At 35.3% G+C, this 20,564-nt stretch overlaps 2 protein-coding genes and 1 pseudogene across 3 annotated transcripts in view; 1 reads left to right on the forward strand and 2 right to left on the reverse strand.

Moving 5' to 3' along the window:
• Nucleotides 1-20,564, forward strand: part of PRPF6 (pre-mRNA processing factor 6) — a 75,367-nt gene that overhangs the window by 47,530 nt on the left and 7,273 nt on the right. The gene's annotated exons all lie outside the window — the stretch shown is intronic.
• On the reverse strand, nucleotides 8,737-8,847 carry LOC141505039 (thymosin beta-4-like). Its single transcript, XM_074210526.1, has one exon. It carries the CDS (start codon nucleotides 8,845-8,847, stop codon nucleotides 8,737-8,739), a length of 111 nt encoding a protein of 36 aa, XP_074066627.1.
• Nucleotides 13,136-13,972, reverse strand: LOC141505038 (zinc finger CCCH domain-containing protein 15 pseudogene; annotated as a pseudogene).

Raw genomic sequence — 20,564 nt, forward strand, 5'->3', positions numbered from 1 at the left:
GATGACTGTGATTAGGAGAAAAGAACAGAAATACTAAGATTTGATAATTGATGAAATATGTGGAGTGAATAGAGTTAAGGAGTTGAGGATGACCCTGAGATGGTGAACTTGGGATATTAGAAGGAACAGAGAAGTTTGGAAGAGTAGTGGGTTGTGGAGAGAAAGATTTTTTTTGCACAAATTGAGTTTGGCATGCATATTGAAATTTCAGTTTGAAATGTCCAATGAAGGCAGTTGGTGATAACTTACTGGAACTCAGGAGAGGAATTGATATATAAATGATAAATTGATATATTAAATCTATAGAAGTTACCAAGTTAGAGAATATAAACAGAAGAGGACCCTGAAAAATAACCACTTGGAGACTCTTAGATCATGATATGGATGATGAATGAACAAAGGACCAAGAAAGAAGTGTTCCAATAGATAGGAAGAAAACCAAGAGAGGAGCCATGTTATGAAACCTAAAGATCAGAAAGTAGGAGAAAAATCAATAATGTCAAATGCTGTAGAAAGGTCAAGATAGATAGGGGTTGAGGGGGAAAAAACCCATCAAATTGGGTTATTAAGAGATTATTGTTAATTTTGGAGAAAACTTTTGCTTGAGCAATATGGTTCTGAGCAAAAGACTGATGGCTAAGTTAGAAGAGAGAAAATGGAGTCACCAAATGTAGGCAATTTAAATAAGATTTTGGTTGAGAAAGGAGAAAGAGATAGAGGATGATAACTTGTGGGATGTGATAGGGGACTTGTGAGAGTTTTTTCAGAATGGGGAAGTCTTGAGTATGTTTGTAGCCAACAGGGAAGGAACCAGTGGTAAGGAAGAGTTGAAAGATTAGCATATGGAGATAATATTGGGTATAGTTTGTTGCACAAGATTGAGAAAATCAAGGCAGAGTTGTTGGACTTAGCAAGGAGGAAGAAAAGCCTTTATCAGAGGAAACTTATTGCAAAAAATTTTCTGCTTTCCTTATAATTTTGAATGAATTGATTTTTTAAATTTTATATAATCAAAATGACCTATTATATATTTTGTAATGATTTCTATAACTTTTTCAGTTCTAAATTCTTCCCTAATCTACAAATCTCACAGGTTTATTTATTTACCTAATTTAATTCATTAATTTATTTGAACTATTCATACTCTCTTAATTTGCTTATCATAGCATCCTTACATGTGATTCATATATACATTTTGACCTCATCTTGGAATATGGTGTGAGATGTTGGTCTGTACCTAGTTTCTATCATACTATTTTCCAGTTTTCCCAGTAGTTTTTATGAAGTAATGAGTTTATGTTCCTAAAACTTGAATTTTTGGGTTTATCAAATACTAGATTACTATGATCATTTACTATAATGTAATTTGTACCCAGTCTATTCTGTTGATTTACCACTCTTATTTCTTAGCCATTGCCAGATTGTTTTGATAATTACTGCTTATTAATATAGTTTGAGATCTAATATGACTTGACTGCCTTCTTTCACATTCTTCCCATTGATTTTTCTTGATATCCTTGAGTTTTTGGTCTTCCAGATGAACTTTGTTATTTTTTCCTAGCTCTGTAAAATTATTTTTTGATAGTTTAATTTAGGTAGACTTGTCATTTTTGTTATACTGGCTTGGCCTCTCCAGGAATAATTAATATTTTTCATATTGTTTAGACCTGGCTTTATTTGTGATAAGAATATTTGTGAATTCAGTGTTCAAAACCAATGAAAAATTGTATTCATATAGTTTCTGGGTTTGTCTACATTATTTACAGTTATTTTAAATGGAATTTCTCTTTTCCATCTCTTGCTGTTGAACTTTGTTGGTAACATATAAAAATGCTGATGATATATGTAGGTTTATTTTTGTATCCTGGTATTTTGCTAAAGTTGTTAATAATCGTTTTTTGTATCCCTCAACTTTGATAAAGTTGTTAATTATTTCCAATAGTTTTTTAGTTGATTCTTTAGGATTTTCTAAGTATAATACATCATCTGCAAAGATGGATAGTTTTGTTTCCTCATTGACAATTCTAATTTCCTTTAATTTCTTTTTTTTCTCATTGCTTTGGCTACCATTTCTAGTACAATGTTAAATAATGGATGTGGTAATGGGCATCCTTGCTTCACCTCTGATTGCAGTGGGAAGGCTTCTAGCTTATCTGTATTACAGATGTTTGCTGATGGTTTTAAATAAATATTATTTATCGTTTTAGAGTAAGCTCCACTTATTCCTATGCCCTCTAGTGTTTTTTTTTTTTATTAGGAATGTGTGTTCTGTATTTTGTCAGAGGCTTTTTCTGCAAGCATTGAAATAATCAGATGATTTCTGTTAGCTTTGTTTTCGATATGGTCAATTATAATTTTCCTAATATTGAACCAGCCTTGCATTCCTGGTATAAATCCTACCTGGCCAAAGTGTATGATCCTTGTGATATATTGCTATAATCTCTTTGCTGGTATTTAAAATTTTTGCATCAATATTCATTAGGAAATTGTAATTTTCTTTGTCTATTTTGGCTCTTCCTGGTTTGGGTATCAACATCATATTTGTATTGTGAAAGGAATTTGTTAGGACTTCTTCATTTTCTTTTTATAAAATTGCATTACTTTATGTGTTTCCTCTGATGCTAATCTGCGTAATTTATGTTTTTTGCAGCTATTCATTTTTTTCATTTAGATTGTCAAATTTATTGGCATATAATTGGGCAAAACAGCTCCTAAAAATTTCCTCTTCATTGGTGGTGAATTCATCCCTTTCATTTTTGGTACTAATAATTTGGTTTTCTTTTTTCTTTTTTTTAATCAGATTAACTAATGATTTATCAATTTTGGGTTTTTTTTTCATAAAACCAGCTTCTTGTTATATTTAGTATTTCAGCAATTTTCTGTTTTATTAATCTTTCCTTTGATTTTCTTTTCAGTTTTTCAAATGTGGTGTTTAATTGGGGATTTTTGATTTATTCTTTTTCTAGTTTTTTTTTATTTGTGTGGCTAATTGAGCTTTTTTTTCTCTATTTTACAATTAGAGGTATAAAATTAGAGGTATAAAATTTCCCAAAGTATTACTTTGGCTACATCCCATAAATTTTGTTATGTTATCTCATTGTTGTCGTTTTCTTAGTGAAAATATCAATTGTTTCTATAATTTCTTCTTTGATCTACTTGTTTTTTAGTATTAAATTATTTAATTTCCAATTAATTTTTAATGTCTTTCCAGTGTTCATTATTGAATGTAATTTTTATTATGTTATTATCTGAAAAGGATATGTTTATTATTCCTGCCTTTCTGCATTTGATTGTGAGGTTTTTTTGGTCCTAATACATAGGCAATTTTTGTGTGAGTGCTATGTACTCAGAAAAAGGTATGTTCATTTCTTTTCCCATTTAGTTTTCTCTAGAGATCTATCATTTCTTACTTTTCTAGATTTTCATTCATTTTCTTAACTTCTTTCTTATGTTTTGAATAGATTTATCTAGTTTTTAGAGGGGAAAGTTGAAGCCCCTTACTAGTATAGTTTCATTATCTATTTCCTCCTGTAACTCATTCAACTTCTTCTAGATGCTAGGGGGACAGCTAGGTGGTGTAGTGGGTAGAGCACTGACCCTAGAGTCAGGAGGATCTGGGTTCAAATTTGACCTCAGACACTTAAGTGTCTAGCCATGTGACTGTGGGCAAGTCATTTAACCCCATTGCCTTAAATGAATGAATGAATAAATTAGGTGCTATACCATTAGGTGCATATATATTTAGTATTGATATGTTTTAATTATCTATGGTACTTTTCAGCAATATATAGTTTTCTTCATCTCTTTTAATTAATTTTTGCTTTATCTGATATCATGATTACTATCCCTGCTTTCTTTGCATTAGCTTTGCATTAGATTCTGCTCAAATCACTTAGCCTTACTCTGTGTGTATCTTCCCACTTCAAATGTGTTTCTTGTAATGACATTGTAGGATTCTGGTTTTTAATACATTTTGGTTTTAATACATTATGTTATCCATATCCATATTCATAATATGGATGAGTTCATCCCATGATTCACTCTAGTAATTATGATAAATGAGTATTTCCCTCCCTGCTGTTTTAAGTTGGTTATTGCCTATCCCCTCCCCACTCCTTATCCCTCATTCTTTCCCTCCTCTTAAGTTTTTTACTTCTGATCCCTTCCTTCAACATGCCTTCCCTTTTCATCAGTTCCTTCCTCCCTTTTTAACTTCCTTATAGGCCAAGGTAGTTGGTTTTGTTATTGATCAAAATGATATCATTATGTTAGAGACAAGATACATTATGTCCAGCTGTGGCTGATCAGACCAATAATCTCGGGATGTTCTGCTACTAGTTGGGCACAACTATTGAAACAGCTGGGGTGGGTTCTGTAAACTTGTGCATCTTATATTTCCTTTGAGCTGCTTCATCTGCTTTGCTCATAGAGCACAGTACCCTCTTTGATGTGGGCCCTGCCTTACTGAATGATCCTGTGCCATATTTCCCATGCTGCACAATTAATTCCAAAGGTTTTTTTTTTTTTTTTTTTTTTTTTTTTTTAGATATTTCAAGGCAATGGGGTTAAGAGGCTTGGCCAAGGCCACACAGCTAGGTAATTATTAAGTGTCTGAGGTCGGATTTGAACCCAGGTACTCCTGACTCCAAGGCTGGTGCTCTATCTACTGCGCCACCTAGCTGCCCCCAATTCCAAAGTTCTTAAGAGACTTTGAGAGTGTTGCTTTTTCTTACATCTTTTTCTGACCCCCCCCCCCCCCCCCCATGCTTGCCTTGTGTGAGTTCTCCATAAATTAGTCTTTTTTTGGCAAGTATACATTTGGCGTTCAAACAATGTTGCCAGCCCATCAGACTAGCACTCTTTGTTGTAACATTTTAATGCTTGACAATTTAGCTTGAGAAAAGACTTCAGTGTCTGATATTTTATCCAGTCAAGTGATCTTCAGAATCTTCCTAAGACAATTTAAATGGAAGAGATTCAGTTTTCTGGCATGGTGCTGGTAGTCTTTCTAGGTTTCACAGATATACAACATTGAGATCAGCACCACAGTTCTGTAGAACTTCAGTTTGATAGTCTAATACTGCTTCTCTCCCACACTTTCTTTTGGAGTCTCCCAAATACTGAGGTAGCTCTGGATATTCATGTATTATACTCATTATCAATGAGTATCTTCCTGGAAAGTAGTATATTCAAGGTAAGTGAACTTATCCACAATATTCAAAACTTCTCCATTTGCTGTAATTAATGGTTCACCATATGGATGGTGTGGTGTTAGTTGATGGAGCACCTGTGTTTTCTTGGTATTAATTGTTAGGCCAAAATCAGCACAAGCAGGAAAGAATTGATCCATACTTTGTTGTATCTCAACTACAAAGGCTGCATTGAGTGCGCAATTATCTGCAAACATAAAATAATGCACCAACACTCCCTCCACTTTGGTCTTAGCTTGTAACCTTTTCAAGTTGAAGAGTTTACCATCAGTACTGTAGCTTGATGCTGTGTTCATCCCATTGAATGTGTTTGATAACATGGCTTAAAACATCTTATCAAAAAAGCTTGGGAGCAAGGACACAGCCTTGTTCATTTTATTGGTGACTGGGTGAGAGCATCGTTCACTAATCATAATCCAGGTAAGTTTGCATTATGAGACTGGCGTACAATACTGATGAGCTTCTCTGAGCAACCAGATTTTGACAAGTTTTAAAAAAAAGTTTTTTTATTGATTGTTTTTCTATTTTTTTTCTTTTATAAGTCCTCATGGCTACCATTAACAAAGGCCTTAGTCAGATTTACAAATCTATACAGATCCTGCATTTTTTCTGGAGTCAGGCAGCAAACATATCAACTGTTCCTTGATTCTTTTTGAAGCCATACTGGCTCTCAAATAGGTGACCATTTACTAGATGAAGAATCAGCCTATTAAGGAGGACTCTGGCATTATCATTATAGAGATGAAAAATGGAAACATCCTTGAACTTCCAGGGAATAACCTCTATATGTCTTATAATCTGGAAAATTTCAGTCAGTTTTTGTATGAGCAATGGGACCTCCAACCTAGTAAATCTCTACCTGGAGTAGAGTCAGTATTAGGTGCTTTGCCACATGAAATCATTCAAAATTTTTTTCTTCAATTGGAATGGAACTTCAGCTAGGGATAGATTGACTTTAATTTGCACTAAACTCACATTGATTGATGAGTCTTTTGAGAATACTATGGAAGTGTTCAGTCTATCTTTCTAGGATCATGTCCTATCTCTAATTAATGAGGCTTCATCAACACTGAGTAATTGAAATCCATCTTATGTCTTTGATCCATAAATAGCATTCAGGATTCATAAAAATACTTTGGATTTTTACTATCCATATAAAACTGACTTTCATCTGCCTTCTTGCTGAGCCAAGAGTCTTACATCTCTTAAGTTTTACTCATACTCTACTTTTGATGGAACTAAATGCTGCCTTCTTAGAAACAGATGAATTATACTGCTAGTAAACTTGGTGGAATTTGCATTTTTTAAAATAATTTTTCATTTACTTAAGGCAATATTGTTAAGTGACTTGCCCAAGTTCACACAGCTAGATCATTAAGTGCCTGAGGCCAGATTTGAACTCAGGTCCTCCTGACTCCAGGGCTGGTGCTCTTATCCACTGTGCCACCTAGTTGCCCTGAGTTCTCATTTTTCATTATCAGCTTCTGTATTACCCCCAACCATTTCATCAGACCAGTCTTGATGTTTGCAAGTGTTCTGACCCAAATGAGCAAATGTGGAATTGTATACCAAATCTCTGACAACTGCCCACTCCTTTTGGCTCCGGTGTTGCCAATTGTGTTTAGCTTAACTTTCCCTCCAAACTAGCAACAAACTGTTCCTGCTCCCCCAACCATTTCATCAGACCAGTCTTGATGTTTGCAAGTGTTCTGACCCAAATGAGCAAATGTGGAATTGTATACCAAATCTCTGACAACTGCCCACTCCTTTTGGCTCCGGTGTTGCCAATTGTGTTTAGCTTAACTTTCCCTCCAAACTAGCAACAAACTGTTCCTGCTTCAGTGAAGCACTCTGATCTCCTTTTGGTAGGCATAAAAGCTTGTTGACTAGATTAGTTTTGTTTGCAAAAAGGTAAGATAGATTTCTGTATCCAACTGATTGTTGGATTTGTTGTATTTCCTTTTCGAACCAATTTTGATAGAGAGTAAGGTTTTGCCTGCCACCCTCCCCCATCTTTCCTATATATTTTATTATAAATTTTATTATAACCCTTTCATGTGGAATAATTAACCTCATTCAATCTCCTAACCCCCCCACTTCTTCCAGTAAAATTTTTTTCTTATCCCTTTATTTTGTTTTTTTTGGGGGGATATCATCCTATCAAAGTCACCTTATATATCACACCCTTTTCTCTATATAAACTAACTCTTAAAGTAATAAAATTGTTAAAGTTACAAAGATTATTTTGCAGTATAGAAATATAAACAGTTTAACCTAATTGAATTTTTTATGTTTTCTCTTGCTTATTTTTCACTTTTTAATATTTCCTTTGTGTTTTGTGTTTAGAGGTCAATTTTTTTATTCAGTATTTGCATTTTAATCAAAACACTAAAAATTCTCTATTTTGTTAAATGTTTGTTTTTCCCCCTGAAAGATTATATTCAGTTTTCCTGGATAGTTTATTCTTTTTTTTTTTTTTGCAAGGCAAATGGGGTTAAGTGGCTTGCCCAAGGCCACACAGCTAGGTAATTATTAAGTGTCTGAGACCGGATTTGAACCCAGATACTACTGACTTCAAGGCCAGTGCTTTATCCACTATGCCATCTAGCCGCCCCAGTAGTTTATTCTTGATTATAATCTTAATTCCTTTGCCTTCCAGTATGTTATATTCCAAGTCCTCTACTTCTTTAATGTGGAATCAAATTCTGTCAAATACTGTGGAATCTTGACTATAACTTCACAATATTTAAATTATTTTTCTTTGACTTCTTGCAATAATTTTCTCCTTGATGTGTGAACTCTGGCATTTGGCTGTGATGTTCCTGGGAGTTTTCATTTTGGGATTTCTTTCAGATGGTGATTGGTGTATTCTTTCAGTTTCTATTTTGCCCTCTGGTACCTCAGGGCAGTTTTCTGCCTGAGAATTTCTTGAAAGATGTTATTCAAGTTTCTTTTTTTTTTATCATGGCTTTCAGGTAATCTGGTCATTCTTATATTATTTCTCATGATCTATTTTCTAGGTTAATTATTTTTCCATTTTCTTCAACTTTTATATCAGGTTATAAAACTTTTATTTGAATATTAAAAAATTGCATTCCAATAATTAAAATCATTTGAACCCCCCAAAAATGGCACTCCGATTAAATGCATTTTACAGCTTGCCAGGACCTTGGTACAGCTTTGCATTTTATTGTTCACTAAATTTAATGTAGTCCCACCCGGTTCTTCTTTTCACCAACATGAAAGCTTTTAAAAAAAAAAACAATTTAAATGCCACCAAGACCCAAACTAGCCAGGACAGGCAGATGGTGAAAGAGGCAGCCGGCATGATCTTCAATTCATTGTCAGTAGTTCTTTATGCTTTTGATGTTGCAAGGGGCAGCACAGTCATTTAAACTTTATCCAACCTCTTTGCAGCTAAAAGAAGTAAAATTAAGTAAAATTAAGAAAATTAAGAAGGCAATGCTTGTGGAATGTACAGTACATATTGGCAGGGCAGATTTCATTATGATTCACCCACTTGCTTCTATTCAGTTGTTTCTTTTGAAGGCAGTGGGTTTTTCTCTTGTGTTTCTGTCTTCTTCAATTTAGACTTATCAAATTTCTGAATCTCAGCCATATCTGGTTTGTCAGACATTTTTGCAGATTAAGCAGTGAGAGGCTGCGCACACGCACAAGTCAAGTCTCCTCATTTCTTCAATTTAAAAAAATTTTTTTGATTGTTTTATCATATCTTGTCTCACAGAGTCATTAGTTTCCTCTTGTTCACTTCTAATCTTTAAGAAATTCTTTTCGTCAGTGAATTTTGGTATTTCCTTTTCCATTTGGCCATTTCTATTTTTTTAGAAAGTTATTTTCCTCAGTAAATTTTTGTATGTCTTTTCCCATGCTATTGACTCTTTTCATGATTCATTACTCTCAATTCTTTGATCAGTTTTTCTTATGCTTCTCTAATTTGCTTTTTAAAGTCCTTTTTTAAGTTCTTCAGGAATTCCATTTTTCTTTAAGACTTAACATGTAGCCATTTTGATGTTGTTTTCTTCTACGTTTCTACCTTAATCCTCCCTATCACTGTAGTATAAAGCTCTTTTTATTTGTTTTTTGCTCATTTTTAGCAACTTGTCTTTTTTTATGTAAGAGTTGGGCTCTTACCCTGTTGCTCCCAAGCTTTTTGTGTTGTGGTCTAGGTCTTACTCCTAGTTTTTGCTGGTCTTCAGGGCTTAAATGCTTGCTTTTGTTCTGGATGGTAAGCTTCCCTTCTGGCTTGTGCTAAGGTGTGGGGCCTCCCTGTTATCCTCTGCAAGTGTGGGGTTTATTTAAGCTGCTGGCCTGCTGTGGAAACAGGGCCTCTCTGCTGGTAGATCCTGGGAGCAGTCTCACTGGTGGCTTGTGCTAGGGTAGGACCTTACTGCATTATCCAGATTGCTTGCTTGTCTAGGGTGTTTCTAGTTTGCAGCAGGGCCTTGCTGGAATGACCCAAGTTTGGAACCTTGCTGCAACAGGCCCCCTGCTGTGAGATTGGCTGCTGCGGCTTGCTGCTCTTGGATCTCACTCCCCTTCCCTTCCAGTGTGACCAACCTTTCCTGCCATGCTAGTGAGCCGGTTCCTTGCTTCTTGATCAGTCTTGAGGAAATCTTCTAGTTGTTTGGATGGGAATTTGGGAGGGCTTCAGAGGGCTTCCTTTTCACTCCGCCATTTTGACTCCAAAGATGACATTTTTCAATGTTACAAATTACATGAAATTTAAAATAAACAACCATAAAGAAATTGTTACCATTTGAATGATACAAAACAGTTGTAAAAGAATAGAGTTGGGATTCTGGAGGGCGGAGCCAAGAGGGCCACAGGAGAGGGCCTTCTCTCAGTTGCTCTGGAGCAAAACTTATAAAATAAGGACTCTTCGAGAGACAGAACCCATAGAGGGATCCAGTGAGGCAATTCTCCAACCCAAGGTAACCTGGAAAAGAGTGGAAAGGCTCGGCTCCACGGGATCAGAGGGGTGGCCTGCCAGAGCGAAGGAACTTCAGCCTCCGCGCCTCTGCGCTGGGAGCTGCGGTTCACAGCAGTGGGGGCAGTTTCCTAACCTACACCCTGGGGAGCACCAGGCAAAACTTGGGGGAACAGCGGGGGCACCTCTGCCAGAGCAAGCAAGTGAAGCCCAGCCCTCAGGGCACACAGCATGCAGTGGCCAAGGCAGCCCAGATCCAGGAAATAGAAGCAGGCGGAGCTGGTAAGCAGGAGCCCCCAGGGCATGAGCCCATTGAGCCAAGGGAGGGGAGTGAAGAGAGAGACTGCAGAGCTCTGTCCTCTGCCCCTGAAACAGGATTCTGGGGTTCTGACCACATTCAGATCCTGATCGCAGTCTAGGCCCCCAGTAGAACAGCAGGGCGCCCCCCCCCACCTCAGCCTCGTGGCAGAGGGGGACACCTATGGTCATTCACAGACCAGGAGGGAGGACAGAGCCTTACACACTGAGATCCTTGTGGGGGGTGTCCCAAAAGTTCAGGAAGCACCCCGAAATCAGGCTCAGGCTGGAAAAATGAGCAAGCAGAGAAACAGGAACACGATTGAGAGATACTTTGCCTGTGATCCCAAGAAGGATCAAAATACTCAATCTGAAGATGAGGGGGTACAAACTCCTGCATCTAAAGACTCCAAGAAAAACAGAAATTGGGCTCAGGCCATGACAGAGCTCAAAAAAGAATTTGAAAATCAAGTGAGGGAGATAGAGGAAAAATTGGGAAAAGAAATGAGATGCAGGAAAAACATGAAAATGAAGTCAGCAGCTTAGTCAAGGAAATCCAAAAAAATGCTGAAGAAAATAACATGCTATAAACCAGCTTAGGTCAAAGGCCTCCTCAAAAAAACTCCTTAAAAAGTTATTTAGGAGAAGAATGCTTTAAAAAACAGAATTGGCCAGATGGAAAAAAGAGATAAGAAAGCTCTCTGAGGAAAACAAATCCTTCAGACAAAGAATAGAACTCAGGGAGATTGCTGAATTTATAAGAAATCAGGACTCAATACTTCAAAACCAAAAGAATGAAAAATTAGAAGAAAATGTGAAACATCTCATTGAAAAAATAACTGATATGGAGAACAGATTTAGGAAACACAATTTAAAAATTATTGGAATACCTGAAAGTCATGACCAGGAAAAGAGCCTTGACATCATTTTCAAAGAATTATTACAGGAAAATTGCCCTGATATCCTAGAAGCAGAGGGCAAAATAGAAATGGAGAGAATCCACCAATTGCTTATACTTTATTTTTTTTAGGTCTTTTTGCAAGGCAATGGGGTTAAGTGGCTTGCCCAAGGCCACACAGCTAGGTAATTATTAAGTGTCTGAGGCCAGATTTGAACTCAGGTACTCCTGACTCTAGGGTCAATGCTCTATCCACTGCACCACCTAGCCACCCTAAATGAACTTATGCTTTAAAGGAATGCTGCTCTTGGCTGCCAAGTCTCTCTGCTTGGCAAAGAGATTGTGTTTGTGGTCTTAGGAAATTTCTTGGCTCTTTGCAACTCCATTTTTTTTTATTCATTTATTCTTATTTTGTACAAATAATGCTTTTTATATATTACTAAAATATTCTTATTTAAGAGTAAACATAATACCCCCTCCCCCCAAGAAAATATAGACCTGCATACATAAGCAATAAAGTAAAGGGAAAAGAAAAAAATTCAAAATAATAATAATTTAAATGGTATATTTGTAATGGTATTGATATATTTATAATGTATTGAGAAAACATATATTCTAGTAAAGTTTCTGGACCTGACCAAAGGCAGAAAAATCGAAGCTAGAGGCATTTGATTTTTTAAAAGTAGGAACAGAGGGGGCAGCTAAGTGGTGCAGTGGATAGAGCACTGGCCCTGAAGTCAGGAGTACCTGAGTTCAAATCCGGTCTCAGACACTTAATAATTAGCTGTGTCGCCTTGGGCAAGCCACTTAACCCTATTGCCTTGCAAAAAAAATAAATAAATAAAAGTAGGAACATATTTTCCTTAAAGAAAATTAAAAGAGAAAAGATATTTTTAAAAGGGAGGAAACTTTTCCATTTCCAAAAGAATGGAAATTTTTTTAAATTTTAACATCTGATGATTTTTATTTACAACTTTGTTGGCAAAAGAAGAAGAGGGGCAATTTTATGGAGGGCATTTAAATGATGCCTTTAGTTTAAAGAACCTGCCTCTTTAATGTCTTTCTGACTAACTATCCATAAAAATCAAACACTGAATTTGTATAAGTAGACTATTTATGAAATACGGTGCTTTTATTTTAGACAGTCCTTTTTTTAATACATGAATGCAAAGGAAATCAAATTACTCATTTAAAAAGATTCAACTTAAATGTTCAATATGTATGTTGAACTTGGTAATAACAAATGTGCAATGAAACTCAAAAATTGCAAAAAGCAGTTAATTTCTTTGATTATTTTCAAAAGCTTTTCTAAGATGACCCTTATATTTCAGGTTACTTATGACTTGACTATGAGATGTGGTCAGGGTCAGAATAGAGGTAATATGGGTGAATATTTCTTTTATTTTTTCTTTTTTTGGAGGAAAGAGTTCCCTTCCCAAATCAATGTGAGAAAATAAAAACATCTTGTTAAAAAATTTTAGACAGGAGAAAAAATTAGTCAATTTCAATTTATGTTGAGTTGATAATTTTTTATCTTATTTGCTTGTTGTCATTCGGCACCAATAACTGCATCTTCCCATTTTTCTTCATTTTTTTCCAAATCGATTTGTTCTTTACTTTCTGCTCTAACTCCTGAAGCTTTACTTAATTTATTATCATCATTATTTTCTACTGAAGTATAATGTACTAAATCTCTAAAGATTGACCACAGATTAATACCAATCTCATCCTCACCCTTTGGGATATTCTGACCCAAATCTTTATCATTTACCCTTACTAGATCTTCAAACTCATTATACCTCTTCTTTGAATATATTATTTTATGGCTGCTTCACCAGTGCTTTTCCTACTTTAAAGCTTTTTCTTCTTTCTATATCTTGTTTAAGCTTGTTGATTTTTTTCTTGTCTTTTTTTTTCCCTTCTGTGTAAGAAAAGACACTCAGTGATTTTGGTAATATGTGATCCTAAAGTAGAACATGCTCTTTCTGTTTAATGAAACTTCATCTTCTTTTCCTTTCTTATTTTTTTAAATGCAAAACCACCTCCAGGGCAAACCCCAGACCAGTCATATTTGTTGTTTGTAGTACAGTCAAGAAAATGCCTGAACACTATTTGTAAAATTGCACAAAATTTGCAGTTTTGGTTTTTTCTTTTCCACTTCATCATGCTTCTTGTTTACCACTTCTTCCAACTTTTTCTGAACCCAGTTATTCATGGTATCTTTTTCAAGTTTATCTCTTGCATCTGTATAAATACTTTTGTTTTTATATTTTCTTTTAAGAGGTAAATCATGGGAGAACTTAGATTTAGTACATTGCCTTTGCTTGAAGAATACTTCTATTTGGGATTTGCACTTTTACTTATTTTCTGAGCAGCAGCTACCAGTTTGGATGATTCTTTTAGATCCTCAAGTATTTTGGGAGTTTTTTTCACCTTCATTTTGTGCAACCTGTCATGGATTTAACTTGACTTATCTTTAACTTGGTAAGTCACAGCCTTTATGAACTTTCTTTGCCCCTTATTCTTCAAACTAAAAGTTTTGTCTTCAGTGATTTTTCTCCTTCTTTTTCTGCTCCACCTTCTTGTTGCCCCAGCCAAAGCCTGTTTCTTGAGAGACATCAAGGAGAGGATCAGGGCCCAGGCTCAGGGTCTAACTGGAAGGAAATGGGAGAAGGGAAGAAGACTGCCACTGCCACCCAGTCTGGCGGAAAAGATTTCTGATGATGCTTTAAATTAAAAAAAGAAAAGACAAAAAGATTGCTAGCACAGTGGGTAGAGCACTGGACTTGGAATCAGAAATGGTCATCTTCATGAGATCAAATTTGGCTTTAGACCCTGGGCAAGTCACTTAAACTTGTATGCATCACTTTCCTCATCTGTAAAATGAGCTGGAGAAGGAAATGGCAAATCATTTCAGTATCCTTGCCAAGAAAACTTCAGATAGAATCATGAAGTTGGATATGCCTGAAATGACAATGACAAATACTTCAGTGGTATCCTTTATGAAGACATGAGAAATAAACAGGTACACTTTCTATAACTGTTTGTGATTTTCTAAGTCTTTAGAATCCTACAAATAATTGGTCTAGAAAGTATAAGATTGTAGGGGTCACAGATTTAGAGCTGGAGGCCATCAAATTCAATCTCCTCATTTTAGGTTTTTTAGGGTTTTTTTGTTTTTTGTTTTTTTTTGCAAGGCAAATGGGGTTAAGTGGCTTGCCCAAGGCCACACAGCTAGGTAATTATTAAGTGTCTGAGACCAGATTTGAACCCAGGTACTCCTGACTCCAAGGCCAGTGCTTTATCCACTACGCCACCTAGCCGCCCCCAATCTCCTCATTTTACAGATAAGTAAACTTGAAACACAGAGCAATTGATTAAATTATTAAAATCACAGAGTTATTAGAGTTATTAATAAGTATCTGAGGAAGTACGCACAACACTCTAATCAGCACACCATACTTCCTCAAGATCTCACCGGGTTGATTTTTAAAATGGTATTTGTTTTTTGGTAGAATAAAATAGATGTATGCATCAGCTTTCTTCACACAAAGTATGAAAACATTAAAAATGAAAATTAATTTTTTAAACAGAAAAACTTTATTTTCTCAGTTATATGTGGAGATAATTTTCTACATTCATTTTTCCCTATCCTTTCCTTCCCCCCATCCTAGGATGGAAAGTAATCTGATATAGGTTATATATGTACAATCATTTTACACATATTTCCCTATTGGTCATGCTGTGAAAGAAGACTCAGAACAACATGGAAAAATCACAAGAAGGGAAAAGCAAAATAATAAAGGTGAAGATAGAATGATTTAATCTTCATTCTGATTCCAAAATTCTTTCTCTGAACGTGGATGTCCAGTACAGGTCTTTTAGAATTGTCTTAGATTGCTGATAAGAGCTAGTTCGTCATAGTTGATCATCACACAGTGTTAAACATGAAAATAATAAAAGAATCAATAAAGATAAGCCCATGAAGGTAAAGTTATTCTGTGATCTCCTGGATATTGACATCAGAGTGTGACTTACATTCATAGATGGTGTTCATCACCTATTACAGAAGAGTCCAAAAAAGGAGTTTGCTTATTGATGGCAAGGTTCTCCAGATGTTCATAGGTGAAAATGATTTGCTAATTGCATTGAACTCTGAAACTCACAAAATCTCTTCATCATGTGAAAGAAATAGATTTAATCATATGTACTTGAAAAGCAAAATGGATGAAAAATATTGCCAACAGAATTATACGCAAAATTAAGTAGCCTGTTCACTTAATTCACCATTATATGATTTCATCACTGTGTACTATAGGTTTTTGGTTATTAGGACCCAGAATTGAATAGAAAGAAGTGATTGAGAAATCCCATGATATTTTGATTATTATAAATTGATCATTGCTGTGAGAGACAATTTTTCTAAACCTGTATTTTCTCAGTGAGATTCAGTGTGTGCAAATCATGGAACATAATGAACTTGGAGGCACCAGAATTATGAGTAACCCAGATGGCAATAGAAAGATATGTATAAAGGACATAAGTAGAATTTAGCATGTGATTGATGTTGATTTGTACACAAGAGGTAGTGTGAAAGACAAAATTGAGGACATGAATCACTGAAAATAGAAGAAGGCTCTCTGTGATGGATTTATGGAAAGACATTTAAAAAATGCATATAATATGTTAGAAGCAGAGACAAGATGGCAGTGTTAGGAAGAACTGTAATGAGTTCCCCTCCACAGACTTCTCTCAACAATTCTAGAAATATACTAGACTGAATCCTGATGGGGGAAATCTGGAAGGTCACAGTGAGTTGTTTGTTCAACATATTTTACAGGTTAACAAAGGAAACAGGGAGGTCTGTGAACATCATAAATGAGTCAGGCTAAAATTATGTCATGTTTTGCGCACTCCATAGTTCAAGATAAGGATGTTCCTACCTATACTGGTAATAATACCCATTCCTGGGGATTGTGATGAGGACAGGTTCCAACTGTGCCCTTTTGTGATCACTACCTCATTCCATGCCACAGAGAGACTGAGAAGACTGAGAAGGGGACCTCATGGGGTGGTGTCCCTAAACAAGAACATCTTGGGTTGTGTATGGAGAAAAGAAGAAGTTTAGAAAACAGCAATAGACAGTGGTTTGACTTATACAACAGGCTCAGATTAGAAACTCCAGCATTTAGTCTAGCCTGCAAAGGAATAACTAGAACAGGAAGCCTGTACCAAAGGGGAGCCTACATTATTATGGTCACTCTGTCAATAGAGCTTTCCAGCTGACTGATAGGGACTGAGTCCAGCAACAGACTACTGTTGCTCAAACTGAAACCCAGGTCAGGAACTTAGAGGATTCAGAAAAGGTTACAGCTATTAAACTTCATCAAGGTGCTTTTTAGAATTTATTAAATACTTTTTTTTTTGTTTTTTGCAAGACAATAGGGTTAAGTGACTTAGCCAAGGTCACATAGTTTGGTAATTATTAAGTCTCTGAGGGCAGATTTGAATTCAAGTCCTCCTAACTCAAAGACTGATGCTCTAACTATTGCACCATCTAGCCACCTCTAGAATTAATTAAATGTTTGACCAGATACAACCTGCGAATGATGTTATAAATGTCAAATGGCCCTTGACAGAAAAAAGATTCCTCATTCCTGCTCCATATCAGGGAGCAGTGAAAGTTTACAGATCCCTAGACTATCGTTGAGTTCTCAGAATAACATAATAATATACCCTAAGAAAAAAGCAACAGGAGTTTTCAGACCTTGTCTGAATAAGTGTGGCAGAGCCAAGCCCTAACATCAAGACTAAAGTCAGAAAGTTGGCAAGAAGAATGAGAACAAAAACACTCCACCATAACAAAGTATTATGATAGCAGGGATGCTTAGAACTCAATGCAGAAGAGAATGATTCTAAAATATCTATAAGCAATGTCTCAGAGAAAAACACAACTTGGGCTTAAACTCAAGTAGAATTTTTGGAAGAGATGAAGTAAGAGTTATTAAAAAATAGAAAAAGTATAAAATATTTTTATGAATATGATAGGAGTACTTGAGGGAAAAAATTGGAAAAGAAATGAGAGCTATAGAAGAAAGAATTGGAAAAGGAATTAACAACTTGGCACAAGAAGTTTTAAAGCCTTGTCCAAAGTAACTTTGTCCCTGAAATTTGAATGGACCAAATAGAAACGAATGACTTTATGAGACAACAAGAAATATAAAAACAAAGTTATATGAATGAAATTATAAAGTAGTATAAGATAATCATAGAGTAAAAGCAAATTACTTGAAAGTGATTGAGATCTTCCAGGTAAAAAAAAATACTGAGGGTAGCCAGAAAGAAAGATTTAAATAGTTATACTAGATCTTAAATTGTATAAAGTGAAAATTATGAAACTGTCTGGTACTAAGAAATAGAAAGGTGGATCAGTGGAACAGAGTAGATATATAGTACATAGTAGTGAATGACTATAGTTATCCTGTGTTTGACAAATGTAGAGCTGTAAGCTTTGGAGGAAAAATTCACTAGTAAAAATTGTTGGGAAAACTAGAAGCAATCTGTCTTAAACTAGTATAGATCACAATATTACACCATTTACCAAGATAAGGTCAAAATGAATGGATGATCTAGATATAAACAGAGCTATCAGTAAATTAGAATACCATGAAACATACTACTCATCAGACTTATATATAGAAGAATTTATGAATAAATATGAAAGGGCATTGGAAGATGTAAAATGGCTAATTTTGATTATATTAAAGGTTTAGTTCAGTTAAAACTAATATAGCCAAGATTCAAAGAAAATTTGAAAATTTCTAAGGAAATTTTGTAGACTTTCTTGGATAAAGGTCTCATATCTCAAATATTTAGAGAATGTTATTAAATTTATAAGAACATGAGTCATTTCCTAATTGATAAATGGTCCAAGGATATGAACAGGCAATTTTTGGATGAAGAAATCAAACTTCTATATAGTCATATGAAAAAAATGCTCTAGGGGTGGCTAGGTGGCGCAGTGAATAGAGCATGGACCCTGGAGTCAGGAGTATCTGAGTTCAAATGTGGCCTCAGACACTTAATAATTACCTGTGTGACCTTGGGCAAGCCACTTAACCCCATTGCCTTGCAAAAAATTTTTTAAAAATGCTCTAAATCATTATTGAATAGAATAAATATAAATAAAATAACTTTGACATTGCATCTCACACCTACCAGATTGATTAAATAATAAGAGAAAATGACAAATTTTGGAGGGGATGTGGAAAAATTGATACACAATACTCTGTTGGTCTGTAAACTGATCTAGTCATTTTGGAGAGCAATCTTTAATTATGTCCACAGAGTTATAAAACTGGGTATATACTTTGACCTAGCAATATCACTCACTTTTAGGTCAATTTTTACAAAGCGATCAGGGAAAAAAAAAGCAGCTCTCATTGTACTGATAAAGAATTGGAAATGGAGAAGATGCCCATCAATTGGGAAATGGCTAAATAAGTTGTGATATATGATTGTGAGGGAATACTGTTGCACTAAAAGAAATGAACAGTTTGAGCTTAGAAAAACATGAAGACTTGCATGAAGTAATGAAGAGTGAAATAAGCAAAACCAAAAGAACTTTGTATGCAGTAACAGCAGTATTGTTATTCTGAATGACTTAAGTTATTCTGAGTCATAAATATTCAAATACACTTCAAAGAATCTATGAAGGAAGCTGCTATCTGCTCCAGAGAAAGTACTGATAGAGAGAAGTATTCATAGAATGATTTAATATATCTATCCATCTGTCTGTGTATATGTGTGTATTTGTGTTAAATGGTGGCCTTCTGTAGAGCAGGGTGGGAAAGGAGGGAAGGAGACATTGAGAAAGATTCAGGTATAAAGGAGCCACAATCAGAATCACACATGATCTAGCAATTTGAAATATGATATTCCAGTGGACAAAAGACATGGGCTTATTGTAGAAGTAACTTACCCAACAAAATTGACTATATTGTTTCCGGGGGGAAAATGGGCATTTAAAGTCTTTTTAAAGGATTTCCAAACAGTCCTGATAAAAAGACCAAAATGATGAAGGAAACTTGATGTAAACATAGGAATGAAGATAATCATAAAAGGGTAAACATGAATGAAAAAGGATAAAGAATTAAAGAAAGACAATTTTTGCATTCAGATATGGAGAGATGATACCTGGATTTAGAAAAAATGGAAAGAGGGGAGGGAAGGGAAGAAGTGTTAGACACATAATGACTATGCAACAATCAATCATCCAGACAAATAAGGAGGTGGTGGACAGTGACTGACACTGGAACGTAACTTGTCTGAACTGGTCAAAAAAAGAAAGTGTATACATCCACCACTCACACATAAGAACAAAAAGATGGTGCTCTATAAGAAAATAAGAACAGAAGGGAGGAAGGGAAGTTAGATGGAAAGGGAGATTAAAGGAAGGATTAGTTTTAAACAAAACAAATTCAGAATATATATGTGTATGTGTGTGTGTATTTATATATCTTGAGGTGACAAAGAATGAGAACTTGAGGGGGTATCCGTAAATTGGGGAATGGATAAATAACTGATAGTATATAATTGTGATGGAATAGTACTGTACTGAACTTTTAATCAGCATAGTAACCAACCAGAATTCCAGAGGACTATTGATGAAATTTGCTGCCCATTTTCTGAACAGAGAGATGAAGAATTCAAGATGCAGAGAGACAAATATTTTTTGAATATTACTAATGTGAAAAATTTGCTTTGATTGATGTTTGTAATAGGTTTTGTATTCTTGTTTGGGGGTCAGAGTTTAGGGTTCAGGAGGGTAGGAAGGCAGATTGTGGATGATTAAAGGAAAATAATTAAAGTGAAAAATAAAAAAAACAAACAACTTGGAGATAATATAAAGGTATGGAGCAGAGTGGCCATACCAGAGAAATCTCAGATCCATTAGTGTCAAATTAGAATTCTCTGCTTGCAAAATTACCCAGTCCAGATCCATGTTCTATGAAGTATCTTGGGTTGAATTCATGCATATATAACACTTTAGACAGTGTACATTTGTGTCTCGTCTATTGACATACAATGTAGTAAGAATGCTGTTTTTGGAACCTGAGTTTGCATCCTAGCTTTGTTACTTACTCTGTGGCTTTGTACAAGTTACTAAACCTCACTTTTTCCTTGTTTCCTTGAAATCTTTATCAGCACT

Source organism: Macrotis lagotis, chromosome 1 (assembly GCF_037893015.1).
Source record: "Macrotis lagotis isolate mMagLag1 chromosome 1, bilby.v1.9.chrom.fasta, whole genome shotgun sequence".
Taxonomy (NCBI): Eukaryota; Metazoa; Chordata; class Mammalia; order Peramelemorphia; family Peramelidae; genus Macrotis; species Macrotis lagotis.